General features: G+C 42.5%; 1 protein-coding gene across 3 annotated transcripts in view; it reads left to right on the top strand.

The window, feature by feature from the left end:
• The window catches only part of tns3 (tensin 3), a 435,511-nt gene that overhangs the window by 211,339 nt on the left and 210,543 nt on the right, over positions 1 to 13,629 (top strand). For all 3 annotated transcript variants that reach the window (XM_078236646.1, XM_078236654.1, XM_078236664.1), the window contains exon 4: positions 10,797 to 10,835. In XM_078236646.1, coding sequence (XP_078092772.1) covers positions 10,797 to 10,835 — 39 coding nt within the window. The remainder of the gene's footprint in view (positions 1 to 10,796; positions 10,836 to 13,629) is intronic.

The raw sequence follows: 13,629 nt of genomic DNA, 5'->3' as shown, positions 1-13,629 counted from the left end.
TAGATTCTTAATTCCAGATATATTTTATTGAATTTGAATTCCACAATCTGCCGTGGTGGATTCAAGCCCGGGTCCCCAGGGCATTAACTGAGTTTCTGGATTAATAGTCTTGCGATAATACTACTAGGCCATCATTTTGACTTATTGTTGTCACATGTATTGTTTCTTGCGTGCTATACAGACAAAGCATACAGTTCATATATCGTTCTGGTACATCATTTGGACAGAGGGAGGTCGGACTGATCAGCAGGAGGTTATCTTGGCATTGCTTCACCTGAGATTTCATGGGGTCTGGAGATTGTCTGCATTTTTATTTTACTTGTGTGCCTGAATATCTCATGACCTTTGTCATGACCTTTGTAAGGGTAGAATGTCGGACAAAACTCGGTCTGTATTTTTTAATGAAGGCAGTTCAATGTGTGTTCTGAAAGAACATTCAAATGGTGGACAATCTCAATGGTTTCACATACAATGCAAACTAATCATAGAATCCCTGTAGTGCAGAAGAAGGCCATTCGGCCCATCAAGTCTGCACCGACCACAATCTCACCCAGGCCCTATCCCCATAACCTCATGCATTTACCTTAGCTAGTCCCCCTGACACTAAGGGGCAATTTAGCACAGCCAATCCACCTGACACGCACATCTTTGGACTTAACTAAAGCACTTGGATATTCATGTTCAATTGTATTTGTATTTTAGCTTATGCTGTGTTAAAGCCAAAAGATTAATGAACCAGAAGAAGGTTGCATTATGCGTCCAGACTCCTAATTACGATTAAGTAAAACTTTGTTAGTCATAAGGCTGGAATTTGCAGAAGCAGGTCATCTTGCAGTTCGTCCAGTTAAATTCCTGCCTGTATTTTTCAGTTCAATGATTTTGCTCCTCAGGCTGCTGGAAGTGTAAGCTGTCAGTGGCACACCGAGGGTGCCAGGGCATCCAGGGCCCTTGATGAAGAATGGATCCCACAGTGTATCTCTTTAACCAATGAAGCATAAGGATTGGAAAATAAAGAGAGGGAATATTGAGAGGAAGGGTGAGCCAGAGTGGTGAAATCAATGACAGATCTGTGAACGAAAGAGAAAGAAGTGATGGAAGGTGTTGTCAACAGTGCTGCCAAGCGGCATTTGCACAGCAATAACTTGCTGTTTGATGAGTATTACCAGGGCCACTTAGCTCCTGACCTCGTTATAGTCTTGGTTCAAACGTGGACCAAAATGTTGAATTCAACAAGTGACATCTTGACATCAAAGCAATGTTTGACTGAGTGTGACATCAAGGAGCCCTAGCAGAATTTAAGTCTGTGGGAATCAGTAAAAATTCTCCACTGTTTAGAGTCATACCTAATACAAAGGCAAATGGTTGTGATTGTTGAAGGCCAAACATCTCAGTTCCAGGACATCACTGCAGGAGTTCCTCAGGGTAGTGTCCTACGCCCAACCATCTTCAGCTGCTTCATCAATGACCTTCCTTCCTAATGTTAGAAGTGCAATGTGCAATCAACTCTTAAGATATCCACATGCAACAAGACCTGGACAACATTCAGGTTGTCCACCATCCACAATTTGTGCTTCCAGCTGTCAACACCCTAGCTTTGGAATTCCTCCCCCAAACCTTTCCACCTCTCAATATCTCTCTTCTCCTTTAAGGTCGATTATCTGTCCTAATATCTCCTTATGTAACTCCAGGTGAAATTTATTTGGGATATCCTTGGGATATTTCACTGTGCTAAAAGCATTATGTAAATATTAGTTGTCAAAGAGGTCCTCCCTGCTATTTATTACTCGACTTCACTTTCTGCAGTGGGCTTACTGGATAGTTAATGTGTAAAAGCAACAATGAAATTGAAACCATCAGGCTGTTGGTGGCAAGGTGGCGTTTTTGTGAAGCTAGTAGCTATGGTGCACTTTGTGGCAAATCACAAATCTTAGGGCATCTCCTCTTTGCCGCAAGTTGCTTGCTGCCATTCGCACAAAATTTCATTTTAAGAAAATTTGGCCCCTTTTCTTTCAGAAAGAAAAGCTGGAAAAAGATTAAACTTTTTTTTTCTACTGTTGACGTGGGTTGTCAGCTGAATTTCTCTTTGTTTCTGTCTGGCTGTGTCTCTTGCTCTTTGCATTATTTTAGAGCATTTGTGAAATTAGTTACCCTCTTTAACCTGACCACTCATAGCCTCATGTTTGACCAATGAGTCTGACTTCTGGTTGCTGCCTGTTCCCACCTGACTCTAACAGACTCTCAGCCTTAATTGAGCTTTTGACATTCACTATAATAGATCCAAATTTTTGACTTCCAGTAAGTAATGTTTCTCAGCAGCTCTGGTCTTGATGTGCATGAAATATCACTTTCACAAGTAATGCATTAATTTTTATACGTGATTATGAGATTAAGATAAATATTTATATTTTATGTTTCATTAAAAGATCTATAATACTTGCACAGTTCACGTGATAAACTCCTAAGAATTGGTACATATCTGATACAATTTGCAGTCTTTGGAGTTTTTCCAAATGACAGTAGAACTTACGAGGGGCCACAATTCTGCAGCACACAAGGTAGGGAGATTGGGTAATGGAGTCTGTATGTTGCGCTGTTAAATTTGAATACAACTTCTAGCAACTGTTTTAATGTTCCTGTTAAGTCTTCTCTGTGATGCAACCCCAGTTAACTTATTTTCACTGGATGCATTCAGAACCAAATCTACTTTAAAAGGTTGCTGATTACTGGTTCATTCCTGTTCTGCGATCTAGCCATAATCTTGTGCTCAACCTGACAGTTTGCAAATTTTGCATTCTGTTCAATCCTGAGCTGATTTCAATCTCTATATCCTCTCTGCCATGAGACTGCTTGCTTAGACAGTCATGGCACTGCTCGTCTCCATCACTACATCTGTTACTTTACTACAGGACTCAATTACTCTAAAGCTGTCCTACCTCCATCCTACATAAATTCTGCTACTTGTAACTTCTCTGGCATTTCATCAAGCTCACTGATCTCCCAATGTCCTTGCTATCAAAGCTTCAAAATTAAAATCCTCACCCTCATCTCAGAATCCTCTTTGTCTTATCCCACCCTAAAGCTCTAATCTCCTCCAAACTTCTGTTGCTTCCGAGCACACTGTTCCATTTACTTTGGCTCTTTGTGCATCTGCCTGACCTTTATCTCACTATTGGTGCCAGATACCCCAGTTGTCTGGCCTCCTGTTCTGCGGAATAACTAACTCAGTTTTTCAACCTCACCACTCTTCACAAATCTCACTCAAAACCCAATGCAAGGGTGGCATGATGGCACAGTGGTTAGCACTGCTGCCCAAAAGCATCAGGGACCCGGGTTCAATTGTGGGCTCGGGTCACTGTCTGTGTGGGGTTTGCGCTTTCTCCTCGTGTCTGCGTGGGTTTCCTCCGGGTTCTCCGGTTTCATCCGACTGTCTAAAGATGTGCGGGTTAGGTGGATTGGCCTTGGTAAATTGTCCCTTAGTTTCAGGGGGATTAGCAGGGTAAATACGTGAGGTTATGGGGATAGGGCCTCATAATAAGTTGACGGAGGCAGAAGTTCCCTTCACCAGAATCCCTTTATATACAATTCCAACAGCAGTATACAGAGTGCTGTCAGTCAGCAATCTACCTCCAGAGGTGACACAGGAACTGACACTCCCAGTTATATACAAAGTAAAGTCTCCCTGATTGGCCCATCAATTGGCCCCCTAATCAGGGAGTTCGTATTCCAATAGACCAACTTCAATGGCCTGATTAAAGTCATTACAGGCCTGCATGGAATTCTTGTCATGAAGGCTCAATGGGCTGAATGGCCTCCTCCTGTGCTGTAGGGAATCTGTGATTCTATGAACAAACTCATCAGCTGCCTTTCCTGATATGTTCCTTGTTGGTTTGGCATCCATCTTGTGCTTATTTGTGAATATCCTGAGCCTCATGTCTGCAGCAGCTGGCCAAAATTTATACCTCTCTGCTGTTCACCCACTGAATACTGGCCCTGAGTTAAAAAGAAAATAATCAAATTATTTAGTTTTAAGACCAGCTACAGGGACTAATTTTTTCACAAGTAATATTTGTGAAAGAAATCTGGTTTGACATTTCCCCCATTGATTCGTATTTTTCGCATTCAAAATAAAGATAGTTACATGTCAATTTAACAATAACTGTATCAACAGTAACTTGCATTCTCCAGTAGTTTTGTGGAATCGGGCTGTGTTTCTTCAATAGAAACAAAGATATAAATTTATAAAAATGCATATTTTGCCAGAAATTTCATTACCCATCATCCAATGCTTGTTGCCCTCCATTGTTCCCAGCAATTTGTTTCTAAAATCAGCTTTTGTATTTGTGCAAGTTGCAGTTATGCTGAGAATAATGCTTCCTCTTTGTTAACCCTTGCTCCTTCCTGTGTTATACTTCATTTAGAAGTGGACACTCTGCCCCCATGAGTTTACTGAAGCTGCTGTTAAATTATCAATTAGCTGGTCTGGCGGCAATTTCTGTTTGCCCCATTGTGATATGTGGAAGAGTGATAACTTGCATAAACATGGATCCGGTGGATCCAGAACTGGCTTGCCCAAAGGAGGCAGAGAGTGGGTATAGATGGGTCTTTTTCTAAGTGGAGGTCGGTCACCAGTGGTGTGCCCCAGGGATCTGTTCTGGGACCCTTGCTGTTTGTCATTTTCATAAATGACCTGGATGAGGAAGCGGAGGGATGGGTTGGTAAGTTTGCCGACGACACGAAGGTTGGTGGGGTTGTGGATAGTCTGGAGGGATGTCAGAAGTTACAGAGGGACATAAATAGGATGCAAGACTGGGCGGAGAAGTGGCAGATGGACTTCAACCCAGATAAATGTGTCGTGGTCCATTTTGGTAGGACAAATGGGATGAAGGAGAAAGACTCTTAGTACGGTAGAGGATCAGAAGGACCTTGAGGTCCGGGTCCATAGGACTCTGAAATCGGCCCCGCAGGTGGAGGAGGTGGTTAAGAAGGCGTATGGTGTGCTGGCCTTTATCAATCGAGGGATTGAGTTTAGGAGTCCGGGGATAATGATGCAGCTATATAAGACCCTCGTCAGACCCCACTTGGAGTACTGTGCTCAGTTCTGGTCGCCTCACTATAGGAAGGATGTGGAAAAGATTGAAAGGGTGCAGAGGCGATTTACAAGGATGTTGCCTGGATTGAGTGGCATGCCTTATGAGGATAGGCTGAGGGAGCTCGGCTTTTCTCCTTGGAGAGACGAAGGATGAGAGGAGACCTAATAGAGGTGTATAAGATGTTGAGAGGCATAGATCGGGTGGACTCTGAGGCTTTTTCCCAGGGTGGAAATGTCTGCTACGAGAGGACACAGGTTTAAGGTGCTAGGGGGTAGGTACAGGGGAAATGTTAGGAGGACGTTTTTCACACAGAGGGTGGTGGGCGAGTGGAATCGGCTGCTGTCAGGGGTGGCGGAGGCGAACTCAATAGGGTCTTTTAAGAGACTCCTGGATGAGTACATGGAGCTTAATAGGATGGAGGGTTATAGGTAGGTCTAGAAGGTAGGGATGTATTCGGCAAAACTTGTGGGCCGAAGGGCCTGTTTGTGCTGTAGTTTTTCTATGTTTCTATATGAGGGAATTGGAGAAGGTGGCATCAAGCTGTCCCACCCTCTCTTGTTTTCATTTTGTCTCTTATGTAAAAGGGACTTTGTATTTTGTCACAAGTATCCTTTGGCAGAATTTACAAATCTCTAAAGAAAATCAATTCTAGCAAGTTCCAGAGTTCCATGTTGCTGCATTCGGGCATTTGATGAAACTTTTGGATTCAAGTCTTGTTTTCCATCTCCCAGTCCTATGCACTAAGACGTTTTTTTAAAGCTTTGAAAAGTTTGAAGCTGTAGTCCTTCAGACCACCATTCTGTATCCCAGTTTGGGAAATGTAAATAAGGTTGCTAATAGTCAGCTTCCTCTCACTAAATGTGGTGAATGCGGACAGGATATATTAATATACAATAATCATGCACTCCATCTAATTAGTCAATTTCCTAGCATATTTATCCAATTGTTATGCAGTCTTTTTTTTGTATGGGAGACTGCAATGTGAACCCCTTCAAATATCATCGGGAAAAAATTAGAGTCCAAGGTGATAACTAAACTCAACGAGGATGTGCTTGAAACCAGAATGTTTTATTGCACAAATGTGTGGCATCTGAACAGGAATTTGGAAGTTGCATTTCCGACGTACTCTCGCCCTACGGTGCTATTTGATGGTCACTGATGCATTCTGACCTCTTGAGTCAGGGTTGAAAGGCCCAACTCCAGAAAACTAGGATGTCAATTCTGCACACCATGGAGGGAGTGCCGCTATGAAGGAGGTGCTGGACTTTAGATGAGATATCACTCTCTCAGATGAACCTAAAAGTTCCCACATTACTGTTGAAGGAAAAGTCGGGATGGTTTCTTGGTGTCCCGCTCAACATGCATCCTTCAAACAACATCACTAAATAGAAAATAATTTTCCAATTGCTATTTGTGGGACTTTGCTGTTCAGGAATTGGTTGCTGTATTTGTTTACATAATGAGAATACTGATACCTACAGTTCATAAGCAGCCGCCAGTAATTGATTTTAAAGCTTTGGGATATCCTAAAGGTGTGAAAAGTTCTTCACAAGTTGCAGAAAATGGTTTTGGATTGGGGGAGAGTAGATTTTAACAAAATTAGGCAGGATCTGGCCAAGGTAGACTGGAACAACTTACTTGTGGGGAAATCTATGGAAGAGCAGTGGGGGGGGGGGGGCAGGGGGGGTGTTCAAAGATGAAATGGGGAGTGTACAGGCCCAACCTGTTCCCTCTAGGGTAATAGGAAGGTGTAACAAACCTAGAGAACCATGGATGACCATTCAGGACACAATGAGAAGGAAAAGAGAGGCTTTTAACAAGTATAAGGGGAATAAGTCTGTGGGGGCATTAGTGGAGTACAGAAAGTGCAGGATGGAGCTTAAAAAATCCATTAGGAGAGTAAAGAGGGGATATGAGAAAGCTCTGGCTAGTAAAAGTAGGGAAAATCCTAAGATATTCTATAAGTATATCAATGGGAAGAGGATAACCTGGGAAAGAGTAGGGCCCATTAGGGACCAAGAGGAAAATCTGTGGGTGGAGGCAGAGAACATTGATAGTGTTAAATGAATATTTCACCTGTGTCTTTACCCATGAAAATGAGGAGGTAGTTATGGAACTCGGGAGAGAGACTGTGAGGCTCTCGAGAAAATTATCATAAGGAGTGACAAGGTTTGGCAGGCTTAAAAGTGGACAAATCTCCAGGTCCGGATGAATTGTATCCCAGGCTGTTGTGGGAGGCAAGGGAGGAAATTGCAGGGGCTCTGACCCAAATTTTTAATTCCTCCCCAGCCACCAGGAAGGTGCCAGAGACTGGAGAACAGCTAATATGGTCCCATTATTTAAGAAAGGTTGTAGAGACAAGCCAGGGAACTGCAGACCAGTGAGTCGCACATCTGTGGTTGGGAAACGACTGGAGAAGATTCTGAAGGAGAGAATCTATGCCCATTTATCGAGGCAAGGTTTGATCAGGGATAGTCAGTATGGTTTTGCCAGTGGGAGGTCGTGCCTAACAAATCTGATTGAATTTTTTGAGCATGTAACCAAATGTGTGGATGAGGGTAGTGCGGTTGATGTAGTTTACATGGATTTCAGCAAAACCTTTGACAAAGTCCCACATGGGAGACATATTAAGAAGGTTAATGCACATGGGATACAGGGTGATCTGACAAGGTGGATTCATAATTGGCTTCGCGGTAGGAGACAAAGGGTGGTGACAGATGGCCAGAGACCAGTGGCGTACCACTGGAATCCGTGCTGGCCCCCTATTGTTCGTCATTTATATAAGTGACATAGATGACAATGTGGGGGCAGGATCAGTAAGTTTAGCGATGGCACAAATATTTGCCGGGTGGTTAACAGTGACGTTGAGTGTCTTGGGTTACAGGAAGATGAGGATGAGATGGTCAAATGGGTGGATAAGTGGCGGATGGAATTTAACCCTGAAAAGTGTGAGGTGATGCACTTTGGAAGGAGTAACTTGACAAGGCAGTGTATACTATGAAAGGTCTGACACTGGGAAGTTTGTGTTTGTCCATAGATCTCTGAAGGCGGAAAGGCAGGTTAGTAGGGTGGTGAAAAAGGCATATGGTACACTCGCCTTTATCATTTGGGGTATAGATTACAAAAGCAGAGAGGACATGATGGACTCGTATAGAACTTTGGTGAGGCCATAGCTGGAGTACTGTGTGCAGTTCTGGTCGCCACATTATAGGAAGGACATGAATGCACTGGAGGAGGTTCAGAGGAGATTTACCAGGATGCTGCTTGGGATGAAACATTGAAGTTATGAAGAGAGGTTGGATGGATTTGAGTTGTTTTCGCTGGAGCAGAGAAGACTGAGGGGTGACCTGATTCAGGTGTTCAAGATTAAGGGGCATGGACAGGGTGGATAGGGAGCAGCTGTTCCCCTGAGTGGAAGGGTCAGTTACGAGGGGACGCGAGTTAAAAGTGAGGGGTGGGAGGTTTAGGGGGGATTTGAGGAAAAACCTTTTTACTCAGAGGGTGGTGATGGTCAGGAATGTGCTGCTTGGGAGGGTGGTAGAGGCAGGATACCTCACATCCTTTAAAAAGTACCTGGATGAGTACTTGGCACGCCATAAATTCAAGGTGATGGGCCAAGTGCTGACAAGTAGGATTAGGTGGGCAGGTCAGGGCCTTTCATGCGTTGGTGCAGACCCGTTGGGCCGAAGGGCCTCTTCTGCACTGTAGTATTCTGTGATTCTGCATAACTGAAAGTTTGTTAGTTTTTTTGTACAAAAAGTTTATTAATGAACTATTTGTGCAAAGGGCAATGAAAGAATTGGGGAAAGAATGTTGCTAAATGGGAAGAAAGAACAAAGGCTCTATGTGGCTGGATATGTGCACATGCTTCTTGGGCCACAGTGATCTTTCTCGAGTATCTACATCAGCAGCTATATAACACTTTATGCTGTGGCTAGAGCAAGTTCTTTGTGAAGAGGCAAACATTCTGCAAGCTACACATGCAGTTTTTGAACCCATAGTATGATGTTTTGTGTCATTTTTTAAATATTCATCGGCATTTTAACCACTCGTTTTGAAGTTTCAATGTTAACTCTCCCAGACCATTGAAGAGTTGAGTGTGTTTCCAAATGTTAACTATGACAGCTGCTGAGGCAGTTGATAAATGTTCAGCTCAGCTGCACAGTTTTGATAAATGTGCCAGTAGATTGAGCTGAATGAAACGCGTGTTGACCCTATAAGACCAGCTGCTTATGATCAGTCTTTAATGTCCATCTAATCAGGTTGCCGGGTCCTCACTTTTAACTGTTCACCAGAAAAACTACCACCTTGTACAATGCAGCATTCTTTTCATTCAAGTGTCAGGCTAGATGAAGTGCTAAGGTCTTGTAATGGACTGGAAGCCACAATCTTCTCAAAGGTGAAAACGCTCCCAACTGAGCAGTTTGTAATCAATCAATAAATTCAGTTGTGCCAGGTAAGGAGAACAACATCTGAACCCTGAGGTTAAACTTCAGTCTTTAGCTCTTTCTTCAGTGTTCTTTATGCTATTGTAATGCAACATTATCAGCCCAAAGGATAACGATATCTAGTGACTATGGTACGGTAGTAGCAACACAAGAGGTCAGGAATTCAATTCCCACCCTGGCAAGTTGTAAGTTGAATTAAATTAACTTGGTCCAGAAAAACGGACGATGATTATTGCAAAGCTTCTTCATGTCTTCATCATCAGCTGCAATTCCGTTTCTTGCCCTCTGAAGTGGTTTAACAATCCACTTATTTATAAAAACAATTGCTACACAGCAGTTTAGGAAGATCATCATTTTCACAGGATAATGAAGGGTGAGCAACACATGTGCCATTGCCAGTGTCACTCATTATGGGGAATAGAGAACAGCTTTGTATGACGGGTGCTGTGGCGTTATAAGATTGTTTCTGCCTGTGGTAGCTTTACAGTAAAATGCACGTGTAGTGTTGAAATAGTCCTCAAGATAGTAAAGATGACTGATATTCACAAATTCCAATCAGAATTTGGGACAAAATATATTCAGCCATCCCAAAAGTACTGAAACGAAATAAAATGCAGCATTGCTAATAATACGTAAACTGATAACTCAAATTTCTTATCCATGGATCTGTTTGCAAAATGAGTTTGAAAAGTAGGACTTGTCAGTTTACTGGAAAAGTAAAGGCCTTCAGTGATGATTGATTATACCACACATTCAGTTAGCTACTAGTCTCTTGCAGCTTTTAAACATGGAGGAAAACCATTTTCCTCTTGGGTAAATCATTGACCAGTATTGGCCATTGCATGTTCAAACTCTCGATACGGCTGGTACAAGAGTTTGTTAAAAGTACTTGAGAAACACAAATGTGATCATTTGGAGCTATCCGCTGCAGTAGACCAGGTGTGTGTTTACCTTGTTAGTTTGTTCTGGCTTGATTACACAATGACTTTTTTATCAGGTAATGGGGTGGTGTGCTCTCAAGGATGTGCTGCTAGCAAGCTGGTTAATGTTTTCCTAAAGCATCGAATACTGCCTTCTGCAGTGGAAATATAATCCTTTTCCCCGTCCGGGTATTGCGACCTGAATTCTAATTTCTTAAGATTTCTGAAATGTGACGTCGAAGAAGAGTTCCTAGTTTTTGAGTATTCCATTACTGTTATTTGTTTTGCCTTGGCTTGAAACGCTGGAATTAAATCGACTGGCTTGTTTTCTTTCCCAGGTTGTGACACCGTGCTTGCCACCAGTCAACTATGAGCTGGTAAGTAGTTCTTAATTTCGATAGCTGTTTTTCATGCTAATGCTGTTGACAAATGGCTTGTGATCCAAGCACTAAATTGGCAAACATTAAGCAAAACTGAGCAGCAGTACTGCTTTCTAATGGTAATTGGTTGGAGGATGATAGGAATGGTTGCAGAAACGTGCTCTGATTACTGATTTTTAACTTTGGGACATGCTCTGATTAGGGACCTTGGACTGCATATTGTCACATGGTTGGGAAGGTGAATGCAGGCAGAAAGAAGCAAACACGTTTGTTGGCCAGGTGCCAGCATTAAAGTTCACATTTGTCAACTGAGCAGTGTAGAATGTCACTGTTCTCTTAACTAGAAGTTTGGTGACCAGGGAACTAATGGGATTCTGTTCTTCAAATCAGTGTCTGGATGAATGAAAACATTGTTTGTTAGACATACTGGAACATACTGCAAGTTAAGAAGCAGCATATGCCTGCGGGACCGTATAAATCCCCAGTGACAAAGGCAGTGTCTTGTGTTCTTGGTTTTCTGTTTGTTAGTACTGGGTTCAGCCTGAAGCACCATTTATGTAACTCGTATGGCCTTTCACCCTGTGGAACAGAAATCAATTATGCCATGGTCAACCATGGAACAAAATTGAAATGAGTTTTTTGTGGCCCCTCCCCCAGAAAACACAGGTCTTTCACCTTCACTTCAACAATTCCTTGACATTTAAGTAATGCTGTTTGGTTCCAAATAATTTGATGCTAAAACATTATCCCATGATGGATTAGTAATTCATAAATGGTTTCTAAGTGAGACATATTTTGCTGTGCATTGTTATTGCTATATTAAAAGCAATGGCATCATTTTTAGTGTCTGTACTTCAAACTCCAGGCTATAAATGCCAGTGTTTACTGTTTCCATATCTATCATTACCCATTTTGGAATGCTTGTAATGCCTGGTAGCTGTGGAACTGGACCGAGACGTGCCATTCTTGGCTTTAGCCTTCAGAATAAAAAGAATTTAGTATGATCAGATTGTGCCGGATTCGAAGTGGGGGTTCCAGAGATGAGAAGGGTATTTTCTCCACTGCCCCAGTTTTCATATAGTTTAAAGCTTATTTATTAGTATCACAAGTAGGCTTACATTAACCCTGCAATAAAACTACTGTGAAAATCCCCTATTTGCTACACTCCGACACCTGTTCAGGTACGCTAAGGGAGAATTTAGCATGGTCAATGCACCTGACCAGCCTGTCTTTCGGACTGTGGGAGGAAACCGGAGCATCCGGAGGAAACCCATGCAGAAATGGGAAGAACGTGCAGACTCTGCACAGGCAGTGACCCAAACTGAGAATTGAACCCGGGCCCCGGCACTGTGTGGCAGCAATGCTAACCACCGTGCCACCCTACCAACGTACCAACTTTGGGTCACAGCAGGCCATTTTGCCCATCATGTTTGTGCCTGATAAGAATGGATATACAACCTAATCCCAGTTTCCAGCTCTTGATCTACAGCCATGGAAGATACAGCGCTTCAAGTGCCTATCAAGTACTTAAAAATGTGGTGAACGTTTCTAGCTAGGTTTCAGGCAGTGAATTTCAGCCCCCCAACTGCTTTGTGGGTGGAAAATATTCTCGACAATTCCCCTCCAATCCTTCTACCAGTTACTTCAAATTTGTGTCCCCTGGTTATTGGATGCTCTGCTGACAAAAAAGAGGTCCTTCCTAATGACTATTTCAGAGCCTCAATTAGATTTCCCTTTAGCCTCCTCTGTCCCAAAGAAAACAACCACTGCCTATCCAACCTTTCCTCAGCAAAAGTTCTCTGGTTCTGGCCATATGCTCATAAATCCAACACAAATGCAAAGTATTGTGGATGCTGGAAAGAGTTAATTTTTCAGCTCAACGTTCTATTCATTTAAACAGCCTTGTGCTGATTTAAAGTCCTTTGACCTGAAATGTTAACTCTGTTTCTTTCCACAGATGCTGCCTGAGCTGTCATTTCCAGTATTTTTCATTTTTACATTATCTTTGTACCCTCCCTAGTGCAATACAACAATAAAACTCATGCATAAGAGTGTCGGTAATATCTAATCTATAAAATTCAGTCACCCAGGTGTGCTGCAATAATCCCTCCTTGCAATCTGAACTGCATATTCTGCCCTTCATTTGACTCGTGACGTATGTGTGCTTCTTAGCTCTTTACAGCTAAAAATATTTTGGTGAGACACACCCAGATACCGCTTGTTGCACTGTTTTGTTTCTTTGTTTCAATCCACTTCAGTCTAACATGCAATTGTATGCAACTCCTCATTTCCAAATTCATTCTGTGGAATATGGTCAAAATATCTCTCATGGTTTATGTGTCATCTATTATTAGCATAAAGTAATTAGTCATTGTCAACAAAGGCCAAAGGCATCTTTCTCTCCATTAGAGAGGAAGGGAGACAGTTGGTCATATATAGCTTTGGGGCACCATATGAAATAGAAGCAAGAGTAGACTATACATCCCATTGAGCCATCAATCATAGCTGATCTTGGGCTTCAACTCCTTTTTCCCACTTGCTCTCCAAATCCATTAATTCCTTGAGCGATCAAAAATCTGACTATCCCAGCCTTAAATGTTTGAATGATGGAACATCCACAACTCTGTGGGGTAGAGAATTCCGACGGTTTACAACCCTTTGAGCTAAGGATTTTCCCCCCATCTAAGTCCTAAATGATTGGCACCTTATCCGGAGAGCCTGCCCTGTGTTTTAGATTCCCCAACCAGTGGAAACAGCCTCTCCCTAACTATTCCGTGTGGGCTAAGGTGAG

The sequence above is a fragment of the Mustelus asterias genome, chromosome 2 (assembly GCF_964213995.1).
Source record: "Mustelus asterias chromosome 2, sMusAst1.hap1.1, whole genome shotgun sequence".
Taxonomy (NCBI): Eukaryota; Metazoa; Chordata; class Chondrichthyes; order Carcharhiniformes; family Triakidae; genus Mustelus; species Mustelus asterias.
Note: the sequence above shows the minus strand (reverse complement) of the source record. Positions and strands in the feature narration are given on the sequence as shown.